Source organism: Theileria parva, chromosome 2, assembly GCF_000165365.1.
Source record: "Theileria parva strain Muguga chromosome 2, complete sequence, whole genome shotgun sequence".
NCBI classification, from domain to species: Eukaryota; Apicomplexa; class Aconoidasida; order Piroplasmida; family Theileriidae; genus Theileria; species Theileria parva.
Window position 1 is genome coordinate 1,924,775 of NC_007345.1, and position 19,635 is coordinate 1,944,409.

The 19,635-nt window shown below is 32.9% G+C and overlaps 9 protein-coding genes across 9 annotated transcripts; 5 read left to right on the forward strand and 4 right to left on the reverse strand.

Annotated features, from left to right (window-relative positions):
• Positions 1–271: 271 nt before the first annotated feature.
• On the forward strand, positions 272–5,051 carry ABCC2 (ABC transporter family protein). Its single transcript, XM_760415.2, has one exon. It carries the CDS (start codon positions 452–454, stop codon positions 5,009–5,011), a length of 4,560 nt encoding a protein of 1,519 aa, XP_765508.1. The 5' UTR covers positions 272–451; the 3' UTR covers positions 5,012–5,051.
• Positions 5,052–5,234: 183 nt separating this feature from the next.
• TpMuguga_02g00941 (Aldo/keto reductase family protein) lies at positions 5,235–8,220 on the forward strand. Its single transcript, XM_061305500.1, has 11 exons — positions 5,235–6,585; positions 6,615–6,705; positions 6,748–6,913; positions 6,943–7,112; positions 7,145–7,304; positions 7,333–7,407; positions 7,439–7,504; positions 7,534–7,639; positions 7,670–7,793; positions 7,824–7,944; positions 8,042–8,220. The coding sequence occupies exons 1-11, from the start codon at positions 5,322–5,324 to the stop codon at positions 8,180–8,182; spliced, it is 2,484 nt and encodes an 827-aa protein (XP_061161462.1). The 5' UTR covers positions 5,235–5,321; the 3' UTR covers positions 8,183–8,220.
• TpMuguga_02g00942 (putative integral membrane protein) lies at positions 8,195–9,845 on the reverse strand. Its single transcript, XM_061305501.1, has 2 exons — positions 9,183–9,845; positions 8,195–9,151 (listed from the first exon to the last, which is right to left on the reverse strand). Exons 1-2 carry the CDS (start codon positions 9,595–9,597, stop codon positions 8,217–8,219), a joined length of 1,350 nt encoding a protein of 449 aa, XP_061161463.1. The 5' UTR covers positions 9,598–9,845; the 3' UTR covers positions 8,195–8,216.
• Positions 9,846–9,987: 142 nt separating this feature from the next.
• Positions 9,988–12,903, reverse strand: fcp1 (NLI interacting factor-like phosphatase family protein). The gene has a single exon (XM_760418.2). The coding sequence runs from the start codon at positions 12,324–12,326 to the stop codon at positions 10,017–10,019; it is 2,310 nt and encodes a 769-aa protein (XP_765511.1). The 5' UTR covers positions 12,327–12,903; the 3' UTR covers positions 9,988–10,016.
• Positions 12,904–12,993: 90 nt separating this feature from the next.
• On the reverse strand, positions 12,994–14,978 carry PPP5C (Calcineurin-like phosphoesterase family protein). Its single transcript, XM_061305502.1, has 8 exons — positions 14,627–14,978; positions 14,431–14,547; positions 14,293–14,400; positions 14,193–14,264; positions 14,089–14,162; positions 13,989–14,060; positions 13,235–13,956; positions 12,994–13,154 (listed from the first exon to the last, which is right to left on the reverse strand). The coding sequence occupies exons 1-8, from the start codon at positions 14,901–14,903 to the stop codon at positions 13,046–13,048; spliced, it is 1,551 nt and encodes a 516-aa protein (XP_061161464.1). The 5' UTR covers positions 14,904–14,978; the 3' UTR covers positions 12,994–13,045.
• A 52-nt stretch (positions 14,979–15,030) lies between these two features.
• TXNDC9 (Phosducin family protein) lies at positions 15,031–16,340 on the forward strand. The gene is made up of 7 exons (XM_061305503.1): positions 15,031–15,433; positions 15,546–15,665; positions 15,699–15,806; positions 15,840–15,937; positions 15,988–16,109; positions 16,152–16,216; positions 16,256–16,340. Exons 1-7 carry the CDS (start codon positions 15,383–15,385, stop codon positions 16,307–16,309), a joined length of 618 nt encoding a protein of 205 aa, XP_061161465.1. The 5' UTR covers positions 15,031–15,382; the 3' UTR covers positions 16,310–16,340.
• TpMuguga_02g00964 (uncharacterized protein) lies at positions 16,330–17,138 on the forward strand (the record flags this gene model as incomplete). Its single annotated transcript, XM_760421.2, has 3 exons — positions 16,330–16,570; positions 16,634–16,824; positions 16,862–17,026. The coding sequence occupies exons 1-3, from the start codon at positions 16,411–16,413 to the stop codon at positions 17,024–17,026; spliced, it is 516 nt and encodes a 171-aa protein (XP_765514.2). The 5' UTR covers positions 16,330–16,410.
• Positions 16,962–18,326, reverse strand: TpMuguga_02g00948 (uncharacterized protein). Its single transcript, XM_760422.2, has 7 exons — positions 17,904–18,326; positions 17,807–17,864; positions 17,671–17,751; positions 17,449–17,640; positions 17,341–17,418; positions 17,178–17,310; positions 16,962–17,099 (listed from the first exon to the last, which is right to left on the reverse strand). The coding sequence occupies exons 1-7, from the start codon at positions 18,107–18,109 to the stop codon at positions 17,014–17,016; spliced, it is 834 nt and encodes a 277-aa protein (XP_765515.2). The 5' UTR covers positions 18,110–18,326; the 3' UTR covers positions 16,962–17,013.
• A 361-nt stretch (positions 18,327–18,687) lies between these two features.
• Positions 18,688–19,609, forward strand: RPS8 (Ribosomal protein S8e family protein). Its single transcript, XM_760423.2, has 3 exons — positions 18,688–19,077; positions 19,195–19,347; positions 19,379–19,609. The coding sequence occupies exons 1-3, from the start codon at positions 18,867–18,869 to the stop codon at positions 19,579–19,581; spliced, it is 567 nt and encodes a 188-aa protein (XP_765516.1). The 5' UTR covers positions 18,688–18,866; the 3' UTR covers positions 19,582–19,609.
• Positions 19,610–19,635: the final 26 nt, after the last annotated feature.

A 19,635-nucleotide genomic window follows, 5' to 3' on the forward strand; every position in this document is an offset into this window, starting at 1 on the left:
TAATTAATGAAATCTTAGAGAATAATAAAACTTATTAATTGTAACAGAATGTTTTAAATGACAATAAATAGAAAGAAGAAATGATGATACAATGTACGGGAATAAGAATGTGTGTAGAAAAAGTGACAAAATAAGAGTGCTGTGGAGGAAAAAATGACCTTTATAAGATTTGATAAGTATATGCATAATATGAGTGACTTTTAAATAATATAAAAATTACTAATTGTTATCTGCATAAGAAAATTTTTCGATAATCTTCCCCATATATAAGAATTTATTGAAAATCGGATATGATTTGAATTTATGGGAATTAGGAATCATTTCATTGGTTCTAGAACCATCGGATGGCAAGAATCTGTGAAATGATAGAAAAATAGATGGACTTTAATAAATGAACACATTTTAAGTATGAAGTTAAGGGGTTTTGACTTTTAAGTTAGTCATTTCAATAATGGATTATAATAAACACATGAAGTCTGACCAAAGTCAGTTTTCTAGGGATACTGATTCCCAAAATGAAGTAGAATACTGTTTTTGGCAAAATGAAGTATATGCAAAGCTTAAAAGCTGTGTATTTTTTAAAGAACATCTTTTTAAATTCATGGAAAATGGAATATTTGCTTATTCATTTTTTTCCTGGGCTAAAAGGTGGATTAATTTGATTTCTAAACAATATGTAGAGCCTTACAAGTTACACCCGCTCCCTGTAGCTGATCAAATCCTGCGTTGGCAACCAATTTTTTCTAAAAATGTTAGTGATGCACTAATCAGATTGGAATCTTATGAAACAAGACAATATGATCAACCAAAAATTATTAAGCCGAACAAGTCTATTATGCTATACGCTATATTTAAAACATTTGGTAAGAATATTGGTCTTATTTTATTTGGATTTCTAGTCCTTTGCTTAGGGAATATGTCCATGGTGATATTTGTAAAAAAGATTTTAGATACTGCTACAGGGAAGGTAATCAACATTAAACTAGTATTTATACTGGTACTTTCATTTGTGTTCGTTCAATTTATTATCGTAACACTCCTGGACCACCTTAATTTTTATATGTATAGAATTATCCATGTGATTCAGTATTCATTCTCTATTACCATATTTCAACACGGCCTATCCTGCAGAAGAAAGTTTTTCAACAACGTAAACGGAACTAATTTTTTAAATGTTTGTAATAATGTTTTACACAGTTGTTCCGCGGATTCAGAATGCTCAAGAAACCCTTTGTATTGTCCCGCAAGGAGGTATCAAAATAGGGAAATTAATTCTAGGATATTTTCGTTCGAATTCATGGATTCATATTACATTTCTTTATTTATTGAGTCTTTAGTATATTTATTGCAGTTTTTTATCACCTTTAGCATTGGATTTTATTCGATCAGTAAAATGGTACCAATCAAAGCGTGGCCCTTGTGCACGTTTTCTTTATCCGTGACGCTTTTCATGATAATTGTTGAAATTTTAAATACAGTAATTTTAAAGCACATATACAATTTAAAGGATTATAGGATAAACAAATCTAGGGAGATATTATCAGGTTTCCACTTGATCAACAAGATGTTCATAGATGATATAGCACATAACATCATTACAGAAACAAGAAATAATGAACTGGTTCTGGTTTTAATGAGATTTGTTTTATCGTTTATTAATAGATTGTTAGTTGTAATATCCGTTTCATTTTCACTGATTTATATGCTGGACAACTACATTAATAATGTTCTTAAGGGAGATGACATTAAACAGTTCAAATCCAGTTGTACGGTTTCATCACTGTTTGTGCTTATCAAAATATGTGATGCCATGTTATTTGTTCCAGATTCTATTAAATTTCTTACCTACTCTTTAATATCACTCATAAGAGTAGAGTACTACATGAGAACTTGTTCTCCCAACTTCTATATCACTGATAACAAGTTCACTGGATCAACTGTAATGTCATACGACGTTCCAGCTGTAACTAATGACCTTGACAAAGAGGTAGTTGTCCTATATAAGAACGCTTCTTTTTCATGGATTAACAACAGGAAGGATTTTGTTAATGACAATAATGAGGTTTATCTGAAGAATGTGAACTTCCAACTTAAGAGAGGTGAAATTGCTATAATTACAGGTAATCAAGGATCTGGTAAATCAAATTTCATCAAATCAGTACTTGGTGAGATGACACTGGTTAAAGGTTCAATGGCAGTAGTTCCCCTCCATACATCAATGCCAATATTTTATGCATCACAAGATATATGGCTACAACAAGGAACTATTAGATCAAATATTACCTTTGGATACAAATTTGATGAAGAATTATATAATTTGGTTGTTAGAGCTGTTGAACTAGAGTTCGATATATCAACATGGGAAAATGGTGACTTGAGAGTAGTATATGATAATGCTCACTCACTAAGTGGTGGTCAAAGAGTTAGAATGGAGATGGCTCGTGCCATCTATGCCTATCTCATATTTAGTAAGGTGAACAAAGATTACAATAGAAGTCAGTGCTCATTCCTAATGTGTCTAGACGGTCCATTCCATGGGTTAGATCCCTATGTATCAAGAGTTATTTTTAATAACCTCTTCAATGCAAATACTGGATTGCTTGTTAAAAGCGACCTATCAATTATAATTACATCAACAGCATTGGTTCTTGATAAAATTTGTCTCAACGAGGGAGTGTTTGCGAATTTGACTCTTTACAAAATAGATGATAGATCCTTGAAAAGGGTAAAGGATATTATTTCTAGTAAAAACTACGTACCCAAAGAATTTTCACCCCGTATGTCCATGGTGTGTCCACCAAAAGAAATGATTAAAATTTGTGAACCTGATCGTAGTGACCCGACAGTTCGAGCAGAAATAATTAAGGGAAAATATGAAGATTCACTGATCATCGACCCTGAATCAAAGAAGACTACCCGTAAATTTAAGGAATCATTTAAGCCGTATATTTTATATTTCAAATCAACGGGGTTCATGTTCATATTTTTTGTATTGTTTACCCTTACGTACATAACGTTTGAAAATGCAACCTTTACGTTGGCAGGGGTATTGGGAGATGACGTGATGGAAATAGTTGAAAACGTAAACACGCCTTTCGAGGCAGTGTCTTCATATTCAACCATAAGAAGATTGTGTAATGAAACCTTAGACAAATTAAAGATAATAGCCGTACTCACTGTAGTATTTTGCCTTTTTGCGAACGGAATTTTGGCGTATACCTGCCTTCGTGGGTGCAAAAGGATACATGAATATTGCATCGCCTCCCTGATGAACTCAGAGTCAAACGTTAAGATAAAGAAAATCAGCAGTGAAGTTTTAACGTTTTTGTCGTCAGACATCTTTATGATAGACGAGAATTTTGGCCCCTGTTTATCATCGTTGCTGATTTTATTTTTGGGAGTAATCGTTCAATCTGTAGTCTTAGTTTATGCCTTTCCGTTTCTTGCGCCAGCTCTTTGTGTAACATTTTTCATCATTATAAATTTCATTTTTAAAAATTTCATACACGCATCAAAAAATCTTCAAATTTCATCCCTAGAATCCTTATCTAGGAACAATTCCGTTTGTGAAAATGCAGTTTCATCTTCATCAATATATAGAAGCTTTAAAAAGGAGTCAAACCTTATGGAAGACGTCACCGAATACACTGATTATTGCATAAGGTCTTGGTTTTATTCAAAATCATTTCTATCATGGGCGTCGTTTGCTTCCAAATTTGTGTTTTTATTCATGATCTTGGTAACACTTCTAGTACCTCTTACAATCAGGAGTTTTAAAAGAATAACCTCATTCGTCGGCTTTTACGGACTAGATATAATGACAAGCGTTAGGATTATTTTTACATTCACGAACTTCGTTGTCAACATCGCAAAACTCGAAATGCTAATGTGTTCTGTTCAGAGGTTTCAGTGCTTTATTCAACCAGGCACCAAGTGTATATTCGATAAATTCCGTAATGTTCACGAAGAAGATTTAGTCATTGATTGTAGAACTTCTGGGGACCAAGTTGATAAAAAAAACTTGCTCATGAGGAGAACACTTGAGTTCAAAGACACCAACCCCAGTGTTCTAAGGAGACTTATGTTCAGGCCAAAGTTCAACTTCATAAAAATTGACGATCATCTCCCTTCTGTACATTCCTGTGTAGAATTGAAGGACGTCTGTGTGTATACAAGTTCGAGAATGAACAAGGAAGGCCTGATCCTTAACAACATAAATGCATCAACTTCTAAATCTGATATCATTGGTATCATTGGCAGAACAGGTGCTGGTAAGACAACTCTACTATCTGTCCTCCAAAACACTGTTAGGAATAGAACGGGTCAAGTTTTGTTAGATGGCAAAGATTTACAAGAAATTCCCAAAAGTGTCCTGAGACATATCATTGGCGTTCTTCCTCAACTACCCTTTGTCTTTAAGGGTTGGACCATTAGAAGGTTCTTGGATCCAAGGAGACTATTTACTGATGATGAGATTAATGACGCACTGAATAAATGTGGCCTCTTGGATTTTGTAAATAACATTCACGGTGGAAGAAGACTGGATACTGTAATTATTCCCGAGGATATAGATTTAAAGAAGACGAACGATCAGTCAGCCAAAGAAACTTTTACTAATGACGACTCTTTAACTGAAGATTTTCTCAAATCAGATGATATCATGTTATCTGTAAGTCAGCTCAGAACACTTTGGTTTGCCAAGTTGGTATTATGTAGAGATTTATACAGGATGATAATAATTGACGAGCCACCATCTGATAACTGCTCAGAAGATGGATCTGAAGTTCAAGACATAGGCATACCTATCTATGAACTACTTGACAAGTATTTCAAACACTGTACATGTTTCGTTACTGCACACTACTCAAATGCGTTGCGAATGTGTACATCCGTTTGGGTAATGCATAATGCTCGACTTATAAAGACTTGTAAGGCTTCAGAGGTATCGAAAAATGAATCGATTTCGAACGTAATAGAACAACTTCTCAACAAATATTCCAGGATAAATTAATTTTGTAAAATATTTAAATTTTAATTTTTAACGGACTTTACTTGCCTAAATTTTACTGTATTCATCTCCATAAACGTACACTTTACACTCCCTAATTCTAAAAGAATATTTAAACTAACGTTTAGTGTTAGGAATCATCATTAAACAGCCTACAAAATATAGTTTATTTTTATATTATTCCACCCTACTTGATGTTTGTTTCAGTATGACCATGCCATAAATTCTTACACATTCGTTCTATGTTTCCTTCTTGGCTCGAATTTATAAAATATGAGCTTAAATTCAGCTCTTATTTTGTTTTTTTACTACTATGTACATTGTTTTAATACTAATTAAATGTTTACTAATACTTCATTTGTTTTTTAATGGTTCTTACTCTGTTTTAGTTCCTTCTCCCCTAAATCTTTTTAGAAATTTAAATAAAATTTTAGGTGATTTGAACTCCAATTCAAAATCATCCTATTTAAACAATTTAAGCCCATATAGTCGTCGCAACATTATAAATTCCCCCTGTCTAGGCCATGGAAACAATAAACTAGACTTTTCAAAAGAATTAAGAATTCTTCCTAATTATAAATATTCTTGTAAATTAAAAAATTCTTCCAGATTCCACAAATTTTTCATATCTTCATCTACACATCTGTCCCTCCCAGATCGTAGATTTTTAGGATTTGCCTATATTATAAAAAATGTTCGCGCAATTAAGGAATTTGACCTTTTCTCTCTTCCTAAACTATCTAGGTCTATTCCACATTTTGATTTAACCAAAGACCTGGATAAAATTCACGAACCGGAAGAACCAGAAATTGAACCCATTAATGATTTAGAAAAAGAAAGAATAATACACAAAGAATTAGCCAAAGATTTCATTCCTGATACAGAAACTTATTCAAAAAAACGCTCGAAAAAACAATTTAATAAGGAAGCAAATGAAATTTGGAAAAAATATAAGCATATTTTTAAACCCTTGGAAACCTATGAAGAGAAGCAAGAAAGAATCGCTAAGTTACCGGTTACCAAAATCAATGTTGAAGGCGTAGAAGTGGAAGTGAGGATGGGCGCTTTGGGCCAACCATGGTATATTGATAAAGAACAAGCTAAGAAACTGTTGTCTGCATTTGAACCCGGGGTCCTAGACCATATTAAAACCAATGAATCTGATAATTATGTTTACTTCCCGTTAATAAAGGAAGAAGAAAATAAGTATTGGATACCTCTGCCTGGAATACCAGCAACCTATTTTCCAGAAATTAAGGTGCTCGACCATAAAAGAGACATACCAGATTACGATTATGTGACTCTTTTGCACGATTCATCCAGAAACTATTCCTGGACATATCAGCAGTCGACAGATAAAAGAGCTAAATCATTTAACGGTGATGGAAAACTTGACACTTTTGAAATAGTTGACCAAAAAATAGTGCCTATTGAGGAAAAAACTAAAGAACTGTACAAACCCTATGTACCCCGTGATTATTTTAATGAACCAGAGGATGCTTCTCAATTCTATCCCAGAAAAACACTAGACGTTGGAATCTTTAGACATCCAAGAATGCAAGATCTTCTAAATTTGAGTTTGTTCAAAGTTAATTATTGTGTTTAGAGTTCAAGAATTTGTACAGCCCAGGATACAAAGAAGATCAATTTGGATACTTCAGAGAATATCAAAATTTTTGGAAAACAGTAGAATACAGGTATAAAATAAGTTATACATAAAAATACAATTTTCTGTTCAGAGATAATGGAGAGAAGCCAGGATTAAGATATAAACAACTTGGGAAAACAGATTTAAAAATATCAGAAGTTGGTCTGGGAACCATGATGTTCGGGTCAAGAATCACAGAATCTGAAGGCCATGAACTCCTGGATTATGCCTATAACAAATTCGGAATTAATTTCTTTGTTAGTCAAGTTTTATTAATTAGTTTCAGGATACTTGTGAGCTGTATCCAGTACCATTTGCATTTGGAACATATGGAAACTCGGAAAAGATACTAGGAAGCTGGATTAAGAAAAGAGGACAAGAAGTAAGATCTAAAATAGTAATCTCCACACGAATCGCATGTAATAATGATAACCTGAAAATCATAAGAAACTCAAAGTTAGTGAAAAACGCAAATAATAAATTATTAGGGATACTAGTTTGTCAAAAGGTAATATCATAAAATCAGTTGAATCATCTTTACAAAGAATGGGATTAGAATATATAGACCTGCTACAGTTTAGTTGGCCTGAACGGTATGTTCCAATGAATGAAAACGGAGATTACGACCAAATATTTTTTGATGTTACGGTAAGCTTTAAGTTTTAATATTATGAAGAAAATGGGAAATTACGATACTGGAAGAATGAGAAAACAAGTAGAGGCTATTGATATTCTGATGAAAAGTGGAAAGGTTTATTAAACCATTTTTAATTTTTTGATAGATCAAGGCTTGGGGACTTTCTAACGAAACTCCATGGGGAGCTCTCAGATTTACTCAACTATCAAAGGTAAACTTTACCTTAATATAAATGTTTAGGAATTGAATGTACCACCACCTGCAACAATACAGCTTAATTATAATTTGTTGACCAGAAATGAAGTTGAAAAGGGATTCGTTGAACTCGCAAGACCTCAAAATACAGGTAATTGAATTTGTAGTAACACATATTCAGGAATCGGTATTATCGCATACGGGCCACTTGCAGGTGGTATTCTGACTGGTAAATACTTGGAATTTGTCGAAGCTACAACTTCCGGGAGATTACTTAAATTCCCCTCATATATGAAGAGATATAGGTTGTTTTATTATTACATAAAGTTGTTTAGGGGATCACTTGCAGCCAAAGCAGTCCAAGAGTATTATGAGGTTGCCATGGAATTTAAACTCCCAAATTTGACTGCAATGTCATTGAAATGGGTTTATTCAAGACCTTTTATATTTTCAACAGTAAATTATACTTACATATTAAATATAAATTAGTTGTAAGCTAGTTGTAAATTAAGTATAAATTAACTGTACTTACGATTTTATAACATTCGTTTAGATTATAGGTTGTAACGATATGTATCAATTGAGGGAGAATTTATATTGTCTGGATCCGGAAATCCCAATGACTGACCTCATGGAACGTAGGATCAACCAAATATACTGGAAGTGGAGAGATCCAATAAGAATTGTACAATAAGTGTGTAGCAAATAAATTAATCTAATAAATTATCTCAATTATATATTAAAGTCTTCAGATGTTGATAATAATCGGTTGCTTGGTGTCGTTCCATAATTTGAGCCAAGAAATAAACTACGATAAAAACTACCATCCAGAGAAACTTGATTAAAAAGGTGTTCAAGTCATTCACATAACTGTAATTCTTCTCATCAATGAACCTCCTGTTTGCGTCATTTCCAAAATTATTGTAATATTCAAGAACCGGAATGCAACCGTTCATACCTTTAGTTGAGCAGTAACCCATAGAGAAGCAAACGATAAGTGTGGTGAACATAATGGTCAAGAACTCAGTAAGAAACCTAGATTTTAAAGTCCAAGTTCCCCATACGACAAAGAAACAAATTATCCATGAAAAAGATGGTATTAACAGATACGGTATATCTCTTTTGTATAGCAACTTCTGATGATTTGTCACATTCCCGCGTGCAACAACCGTGTCGTTAGTTGAGCTTGCAATGGATCTTCCAATAATATCTGAGATGTTGTCGATGAAGAAAACTACAATCAGCTGAGTGTCATTTAAAAGCATCCTGTAAGGAATAAACACTTGAAAGAATGCGCATTTGCATAAATCTGACAATGTGAAAACCAGAAATCTAGAACTGTACTTTGGTAAGGAAAGAAATATCCTATACATGCCCTTGAGCTTTTTAACGCATGATGTCCTAATTGAACCATAAGTAGGGGATACTTCAACAGGGGTGTTGACGTAAACAATTGACTGTGCCAAAACTGCACAAAAGATAATTATAGAAAAGAATCCATGGGTTAAAAAAAGACAGATCTTTGCTTCTTTAGGGGTGTCAGTCCCAACAACTTTTTGGAAAAGAGTCTGAATGAGAGAGAAAATACCAAGACCTCCGTAGTAGCCAGCGTATAAATTTGAGAATAAAGAAGATGAATAATACTTTGAAACCACGAATGAATCTAAAAAACAAATAAAAATAATTATACTTACTGGACTGGATTACGAAGGCCTCTAGAATTGCGATTCCTGCATAAACTGATATGTAAAGATTTTTGGCTAAATTCCCTGAACTAAACACAATAATGAAGAGGTAGGAAACGTGTAACGTGAAACACAGCCATCCTGATACTATCGCCTTCTTGTAACTACACTCAATGAACAATAAAACCACCAGAAATGCGACCAAATTTAAATATATGTACACTGAGAAGCAATCTGAAATAAAAACGTTTGTTCCAAAAGCTTTCGAAGTTAATCTTCCTGTAGTTCCCAAACAAGTTACTGAAGAACCTAATAAAAAGAACAGAAGCTTATTCAGTACGGAGTGGAATGAAAATTTTTTTTTCAACGGAGCTACATTATCTTTGTCATGAGGAGTGCCCTCAACTATTATACTAAAATCCATCTAAAATGGATCATGGAACGAATTATTTTATTGTTAACGATTATTTTCATTATTTTTTAGCGCACTTTGGCTCTGTACTAACCCAAGATGCAATAAGTACTAAAAAGTACAGCAAGTACAGACTGTCCTTTAGATCTATTCCAAATTAATAAATCTTAAATTTTACAAAGAAAATAATAAAAAATCCATTTTAAAACACATATAAAATACAATTAAAAATTAAAATGGTCTAAATTTCTGAAATTTAAAGTACACCTGTTTTGACCTGAGTCCCCAACATGAATAATTGGATCTAACCTCCATGATGATCTATATAATAAAAAACTTGTTTAAACAATTTTAACAAATTGAAATAGTTAAAATACTAGTTTATTTAAAAAAATATATTAGTTTATACACAAATAAAAAACACATTAAGTTTAAAATGCGAATTTGTTTGGATTTATAGCATTTGTAAAGGGTGTGTACTCAGATTTTGTCTGTTTAATATTCTGTCTCGAATTATCTGATATAGAGTTTTGAAGAAGTTTGGTCTTACTGGGATCCCATCGTATTACTATTTTCTCCACGGACGATAGTACTTCGGTCCCGTTGCTATATGATCCTGTGCCCATAAATATCCTCGTTGGTAACTCTTGCTTTGATTTACCGTTATCGTTTTTATTAGAGTCCTTGAAAGATCCAGCATTTGGATTTATAAATTTCCAGTGATCTTTATTTGGGACTTGCGGAGGCTCATTTGAATATATTTTACATATGTCGTCGACTTTGAATAACGATTCGTCCACTTTACTGAAAGTTGCTCTGCAGCTGTAAAGCCAAAGCGTGTGAACCTTATGTATATGATTGTACTGTGGGTCTCTGCTTTTAGTGATGTTGTCCGTGCAGTTCTTCCCAGCCATGATGTGAGTTAGCTTTGAATCATTCAATCTCAAGACTAGCGAGGCGCCCAACTCCAAAAGATTCTCCTTCTGCCTCAGTTCACAATCCGCATGTAAAACAGAATTGGCAACCTTTGTATTCTTCCTGTAACCTGTAAGCAAAACTCCAATTCCCTTCAAAACCTGACTCTGAATTGATTCCAGTATGGACCCGACGTCATTGTTAAACGGATCAGCAAAAAACCTTTTGTGTATCTCGAGAAAAATCTTAACCATATACTTCAAATGCCTATCGTAATCAACAATGCTGACCTTTTCGCGAGTGACGTCAGGGTCACTTTCAGACTCTTGTTCGATGTTAAAAGTATAGTCGTTGACAGGTTTCCCAGGGGCACTTGAGGAAACATTAGTGGTCAAATTAAAACTATTAGATTCCGGGGTCTGTTTATTTGATGGAGTAGGAGAACTAGAATAATTATTATTCAATTCACTGATATATGACTCGAAGAAGTCGTAATGTTCTGCTCTTACCACCTGCTTATGTGGTATGTCAGACCATACATCTCTTCTATCATCAAATGCAAGTATGAACCTAGTATCCAAATCCGGATACAACCTTGAAGCGCTTTTTAATAAATCCTTCTCATCTACACTGTTTCTTGCAACTATTCTGTCCATAAAAAGTGACCTGTCCGGGTCAAGAATACTGATAACCACGTCTGCATATTCCTTTGTTGCGTTAGTATAAATCGACATTTCGTAGTAAAGAGATAAGATTTGCAAAAACTCCCTTATGCAGGGCCTCAACTTCATGTAATAATTTACATTGGGAAAATTAGGTAGGGTAAATGTGTACAACTCGGGGTCTCCTAAAGAATCCACAAAATCCCTTGTATCAATGTTCAGCATATCCAGTCTACTCTGAGAAGCAGTGTGTAATAGTGTATTATCCAAATCTAAAAGAAGCACAAGCTTGCCGTTACGAACAGGCCCAGTCTCAAAACCACTTGAGAGTTTCGGGTTTAAAGACATATTTTTCAAGTAAGCCTTCACACCCAGTGGAAGAAAAACCTTCAACTCGTGCAAATCATACTCAGTTTTATATCTTTCAGGAGGTTTCGGTAAAAATGGAGTGAAATACTTTATTTCGTAGGTAGTTTTTGAAGTAGCGTCAATTCTTTCATTTTTCTCATTATCTGATCCAGATGATTCCTGATCATCAGAGATCTCGCTCATCGTTTCATAGTTTCTTTTAGTTCCAGTACTCATCCCCTTAACCTGTGAAAGATTCACGAATCCCAAGTGATCGTAATTGGGATTGTGTATCGGAGGTTGCTTATAAGTAATTGGGGGGATAGGTGGTTCTTTATAGTAAGGTCCTTGAATGAAAGGGGCTCCAAACCTGTTTTCGAATACAGGCTTTGCCTCAACTCCAACATTCGCCATTGGGAAAATGGGCCCAGGCATGTATGACCCTGGTGGAATGTTTACAGATGGTCCCATGTAGTTCCCCATTGGGAACTTTAATTTAGGGTCCTTGACTCGATCATCCTTTATAACCATGTTTGGGTAAAATGGTTGATTAAGGGGATGATAGGGAATAATCCCTGGTGGTTGTTTTCCAATAATGGGTGGAGAAGGAGGAACCACTTTATAGATTGGAGGTGATGTAGGTGGTGGTTCAGGCTTATTAGGCCATTCAGAGTTAGGGATGAACCCAACTTTTTGTCGTGTCCGTCGGACCCACGGATTGACTACAAAGTTGCGATTGTTGGATTCAGATGTTGTTTGATCAGTTCCAACTTGTGGAGGTGCGATGGAATCACCCGTAAATCTGGGTTTTGACATCTATCAATATATAGTTAAATACATATCAAGTTCCAAAGTAAAAAGTAGCAACCAAAAGCCAGTAAAGTATTTTTTACCTATCAACAACGATTAAACCTTAAACATTGAAAAAGGTTTAAAAGAAAAGAGAAGTAAAAAAGATACCCTTCTGTCAAAGTTAGAGTTGAAACGTTACAAATATTCTAGTCACAAATTATTCAACTTAATTGAACCAAGTTTTAAACAAAACAAATTAACAATATATACTTGGTTAAATTAATGAGATATATCCAGTAGATTAAATACAAAGGTAGCTCCTGGGTTAAAATAATGGGAATAAGTTTTGTTCAACTCCAATCTAAATTTGTAAAATATAATAAATAAATTTTATTTTAAAATTCATTCATTTATTATAAATATAAATTAATTAAGTTTGGGTTGTTTTAAAGAAACTGTACCGAGTGATACTAGGTATGTATAATTTTTATTTGTGACTGTTTTGTTTAATCAATGGAATATGTAGGTTGTGTTATTGTTTATTTTTGACTATTGATGGCTAAATAGCTAAGATAAATGAGTATCGAGTGTAGAATCTCAGTGAAAAGAAAATAATATGTGAGTTGGAGTGAATGGTATGGGGATGTATAACTTTTTGGCACAGCCGCATAAATACTAACTAATAATGTGATGTTAGGAAACAAATTGAAAAAAAATTTTTTGATCTTCAATTTCAAGTACGATTAATAAATTCCACTGAATAGGGGATTTGCGTAATGCATGGCCCTTATCGGAGGGTGTTCAACCGCCTCAAACTGTGTAAACTTAGGCTCAAGAGTGTCGCCTTTAATCCTAAAAATTAAATTTTATTTAAATTTTAAAATTTTAGTAAAATTATAGTTAAAGGTTTTTATAGTTAATATTTGTTTTACCTTATGAAGGCCGCCTTGTTTCCCATCTGGTCACAATAGTTTGGAGCGCTGAAAATGGTGATGACTTTGCCCTCATGTTCAACCTCGTAACCTTCCTGCTTTACCTCATGGGACCTTATAATGTATGAAAGGTTGTTTTTGGATATGAATGAGTTAGATATGTCAGGCCCAAATTCGAAGCCTACACCCCTCTTGGATGGTGATAATCCATTGGAAGGTTTGGGATCAGACCATAACATATCTGTCATTAATCCAGAATCAGAAGGTTCTTTGAACCTGTCGATCTTTTTAAGGTCTTCGATGGTGACGTTATCAGTTCCAAACAGTCCTCCATGAATAATTAGAACCTTTTTGTTTATTAAGTAACCTAGTGGCAAGTATCGGAAGGATTCACAAAAAAGGCTGTATACTTTCTCGTCATACTTGTTCAATATCTCTCCCTTGAACCCGTAACACTTGTTAAGGGCTTCAGTTTCGTGATTTCCTCTAACAATGTGGAAAGAAGAGGGAAATAAAACCTTGGCAAGAAACAGAGTAAAAACACACTCAAAAGAAAATGAGCCCCTATCGACAAAATCCCCGTTAAACAAATAACTGTTTTCATCACTAGGTTCGCCATTAATTGAGAATATGTTCAGCAAGTCATAGAACTGTCCATGAATGTCTCCGCAAACAGTTAACTCATCACTTGGGTAAACATTCACATCGACAACAGATTCATACTATATAGATATATTCAATTAAATACTCTCACCTCTCTTATGATTTTTATCACTTCCAATATAATCATACACACATACTTCTTGTGAATAGTGTTTCCAGGGACCTAGGTAAAATAAAAACGTAAGTGTTACCTTGATGTATTCCAAGGTGTTGTGGAAAAGGTAAGACTTATCAAGATGATTCATGGGCTCCTTAAAGGAAAACACTAAAAATAAATTAAAACAATTTCAAGTACCTGGACCAGTATAGCCCTGATCAACTTGAATAGAGTCAACATTAATGGTTTCATGCAAGGGTGGAGGTGACTCTAAAGACAATTAAAACTACAAAAATACCTCTAGTTATAGCTTCAGAAAACTTTTGTTCACGAATTATCTTCTTACACTCCTTCAACTTCATCCTAGCAGTAGGATCGTTACATAATGAAAGAACCTTCAAAAAATCTAAAACCAGTTTACACAAATGAAATTAACCTGTTTCCGCATCCTGAAACTTCAACAAACAAAGGTATGCACAGCCTCTACGATAATATGCCTTGAAAAAATCAGGCCTTAGTTCAATAGCCATATTGGCGTCGGAAATCGCTGAACCTAAATAAAGTAAAATTTAAATTGCACATTAAATTTAATCAGTTAGAAATAGTAATATATCATAATGTATGATTAATACCATAGTTTTCTATTTTTATGTTACAAATGGCGCGATTTGAGTAGTATTGGTGCAGATTTGTCTTCCTGAGCTCCGGAGTGATCCAATTATAACCCTCTTTTTTAAAATTGGAAACTAAATGGGAGTCCTCCACAAGGCGAATTGATTCTGAATAGTGTTCAATTGCCGATAGGAAGTTGTTTTCGGAGAACATTTTGTTTCCTTCTAATTTTTTTAATTCAGCCTTTTCCAGGGCCTGAACCTTATTATTTTTGCCAATAGGGAAAATCTCAACCATTTGTATATTTACAATTATAAATGGAATCTAAACAACACTAAAAAAATACTTCGATAAAAATTTTTTGATAAAAATTTCGTCTACGTGTGGTGTAAACATTGTAATATGAGATGTTATTTAGATATAAATTTTTCATACAAGTTCAAAGTTATATTAATTTATTTTTTATTTTGTTATATATAAATAAGTTGATATTCCTCATGTTTTCCAAATTTCATTCTAAAATTAACATATTAGATCTTATATTTACCTAATTTTACATAAATTTTGTTTATTAGTTAATATTTTTGATTTAATTCGTTATAATTCGTAATTTTTAAAAATATCGTAATTCTGGTTTTTTTCTGTACTGGAATGTGTTGTATTTGTTAATTCTAATTTTTTTAAAATTAATATTATTTTTTATCCATCTTGATTCCTTTTTAATGTTTATCTCGTCTTCCATAATTTAGCTGTTTTGTTCCATTTTATACTTCCAAATGACAACACATAGTGATAGGTTAAGAACTGCAAACAAGTCCTATTTGATGGTTAGTTTTTTATTTAAAAGTGGTCATTTCTATTTAAAATATCTTATAAATCTTATAAAACAATTTTTTTGATAATTATTTTCAAAAAAATAGAATTTTGAATCTGACTTAGGACGTTGCAAAAAGAAAGTGCCTCGAAAGAAGTGCTGAGCCAATATCTGAACAACAAATCTCAGATGAGAATTATATCAAAGATAAAGATTGGAAGGTCGATAGACTGGAAATGTTGAGAGTTAGTCTTTAATTTCACTGATAAATCATATAGAAAATTCATGAAAAAAGAAGGGAATACTTAGATAAAGGTTCTGGTAACCTAGAAATGCTCACAGATGAAAAGGAGCTTATCAATATTGCAAACAGTAATGCCAGAGTGGTAAGGTTTTACCTAATTCAAATTATATTTTAGCTGTGTCATTTCTATGAAGATGATTTTGAAAGATGTAAACTTCTTGATAGCTTATTAATGTCCCTCGCCTCTCGATTTTTGGACACTAGATTTGTCAAGTTTGTCTTTATTTCATATTTTTTATCTAAATAATAACAATATATCTTAGAATCAAAGCTACCAAAGCACCCTTCTTCACACACAAAATTGGAATTAAAGTATTACCAACCCTTTTGGCAACAATCGACGGAAATGTAACAAGAATTTACATAGGATTCGAAGAGTTTGGAGGTTAGAATTAATTTATTCATTATCAACTTACACTTCTTCCAGGTGATAAAATTAATCAAGACACCCTTCGCAAAACCCTCTTGAAACATAATATTCTGACTGATCAGGTGTGTTTTTTATTGATATATGTCATAAATTGTCTTTAGTGCTGTATAATAGGTGAAAATTCCGACGATGATCAGTCTGACCCCGATAATTGAATCACATAACATAATGTTTCGTAAATTCTAATTCTTTGTACTTATTATTTATTAATGTGTAAATCAGATATATTTTAAAAATATTTTCTATATTTCGTCCCATGCTACCTAGAATTAGCGAAAGGGTCTATTTAGATATTTTTAAGTCAGTTTCAAATGGAAATAACAGGATTCCACTAAAAATCGCACTTAATAAATTAAACTCTTTTTTTAATTCTCCAGAAAATCCTTATAAAAAGTATATGTGTAACGATTCTACAGGTATCATAAAGTCCAACACATGTACTATTATTAATTCTTTTAAAAACTAATAAACACTTTTAGATTACAATATTACGACTGAAGAATTCATGGACCAGTTTTATTCACGTCATATTGACAAGAAACATGGATTGAGGTCACAGATATTAATGGTTGGAGGACCTAAGACCATTCGAGGTAATCCCGGAGGACTAATGAACTCTATGTTCTCATTTCCACAGATTACACTTTATCAATTTGTTGGAATAGCCAAGGTATTGAGATTGAAGCTCACCTTGTAAACATATTTAGGACATGGAATGTATATTTCTGGAAAAAATTCTTCCTTGCTCTCAAGGCACTAAACTAACCAGAACGTGTAATACAAGTGAATTTTCTAAATTACAAAAGATGAAAAGTAAAGAGATTATAAAGGATTTAAATTCAAAAGTACAAAATTGCGATCATTTAGAATAGAGATTATGGACATCGTCCCTAATGGAAGAATCAGGGAAAATTAACCGATGAGGAATCAAGCTTAAATTTTCGCCTAAATTTAATTTACAATGTAATATTTACCAGAATTCAATTATTTGTAATGTAATAATTGTTAATAGCATAATAATACCTAGAGGTTGCCCGTTAAATATAATTGACTTGTCCTTGAGTTTATTAAAGGACATCGAAGGTAGTAATACAGTGTTAAGAAGAAGCCTTCCTGTTCCAAACTGGAAACACACAACTCTCTTATTAGAAGTTGTCTGATAATTAAATTAAGGCAATGAACGCACCCTATTTTGAATTAATTGAGTAACAACGGGGATGGGAAGAGACCACTCAGAATTTTTGTAAACCGACAGTTTACAATCCTAAATAGTTATTATTGGTAGATAAAGTACTATTTCACGTAGAAGGGTTTCATCTTCAGAAATAGATGATTCTAAAACTGTTTTATCCTTTTCGTTATTTTCGTTTTCCTCAGTGCCTTCAGATGATCGAGATGTGTCAAGTTTATTATCAATTTGTTTGAAATCAGAAGAATTATCATGTTTTGAAACCTTTAAAAAGGAATCTCCAGGATCTATTTTTGCCTGAAAGTATTAATCTCATTCGTAACCAACCAGCTTGGCAATAGGACAGTCATATTCCTTTGTGTTTGTTAATACATTAAAATAGTCAACTTTATTAGGATCTTCCTTTACCTAAACGATAATCAGAAATTTTCCTAACTGAACAAAGTATTCATTAAAACCATACCACTGATTTAATAATATCCAGAAATGATGGTGTATCTGAAATGTCGGACTTTTTTAGCCTAAAATTTGATTTTATAATAATTGTAAATTTAAAGTACTTGAATGGTTTATCGAATGTTTCAGTTTCTGAACCTTTTCTCTTTAAAGTTTCTTCATCCTTAGAATTAAATTCATCGGAGGGTTTACACACCTCGTTGGAATCATCGGAAACATGAGAATCAGGTTCATGAGTAGCATGTTCGGAGGAATCATTCTTTGTTTCATCGTGATCATTTGAAGGTGAGGAATCACTAGAACCAGTCATAGTAGTTTATAACATCAACAATAGAATAATAAATAAAAATGTAATTTATCAAGGTTAAAAATAATAAAGTGTGATTGAAAATGAATTTAATAAAATTAATGGAAAGATTAAACAATTTGTGTTACAAATTTAAACATACATGAGGAGTATAAAATGTGGAGGAAAAAAATAAAAAATAAGTTTAAAACATAAAAATTCATGAAAACAATAAAATTAATGATAAAATATAAATAAAAGTATAGATAAAGAGAAAAACAAATAACTAAGTCGTCAAGATTCAATATAAAATAAGAATATTTAGTAAATCTAGAAAATAATGATAGGTGGTTGTGGGTTCAACGATTTAAAAAATCAAAATTAGTGTATTATTATTATAGAATACAACATTGGAAGAGATATATTAAGAAGAAGGTTGTGTTAAAGGTATAAAATTTTCATGAGGGTATTAAAATAAAATAATTTACTAGATCCATTTGGACGAGAAGTAAAATGTTTTTAATGTGTGGACTTTCGATTAGTATTTAAGAGAATATGGTCGAATTTTAGTAAAAAAATGATAAATTTTTGCTGATGGGGGAGTTAATGGGGAGTATGAAATAAATATGATTCAATAATCCTTACTATATTTAAATTTTATAGTATTAAAATATTAATTATTTTATTATCTATTATTATTTTTATTAGACAAGATTTATATTGAACCTAAATTATATAATTCTTGTAATTCATATTTATTTGTTTTCATTTACCTCTAAACATGGGTATTTCACGTGACAGCCGTCACAAGCGCCGTTTAACAGGTGGTCGTTATCCTGTTCATAAAAAGAAACGCAAATATGAACTTGGAAGGCCTTCATCCAATACAAAGTTGGGTTCAAAATTGGTACGTAAAGTTAGATGCAGAGGAGGAAACCTAAAATTCAGAGCACTACGTTTAGACTCCGGAAATTTCTCTTGGGGATCACAAAGTAAGTTTAGTTATAATGGCTATATGATGACAAATTTTTCTGACGTGCTTCTACCATGTAGATTCTCATCTGGAATTACCGACTGATGCCATTTTATTCAATCTAACAATAATTTAGATGTGACTCGTAAAACTAGAGTAATGGACGTTGTATATAATGCTAGTAGCAATGAATTGGTCCGTACCAAAACCCTGGTCAAAAACGCAATCGTAACAGTGGATCCAACACCCTTCAAACTATGGTTTAAGACACATTATGGACTCGAGCTTGGTATTAAAATTCGTGTTTTATTATACTTTAGGAAAATCCTCCGAAGATCCACAAGCATCTGAAAAGGTCGCCGCACTGGTACCCAGAACACTCCTGGACCAGTTTTCTTCTGGACGTCTTCTGGCTTGTATCAGCTCCAGACCTGGCCAATGTGGAAGATGTGATGGTTACGTACTGGAAGGCGAAGAGTTAAACTTCTACCGTAGACGTATGGATAAGAAGAAACGCGTTTAATTTAATCCTCAATATACTATTGCTAATATACAGACTATTAAAATACTTTACACA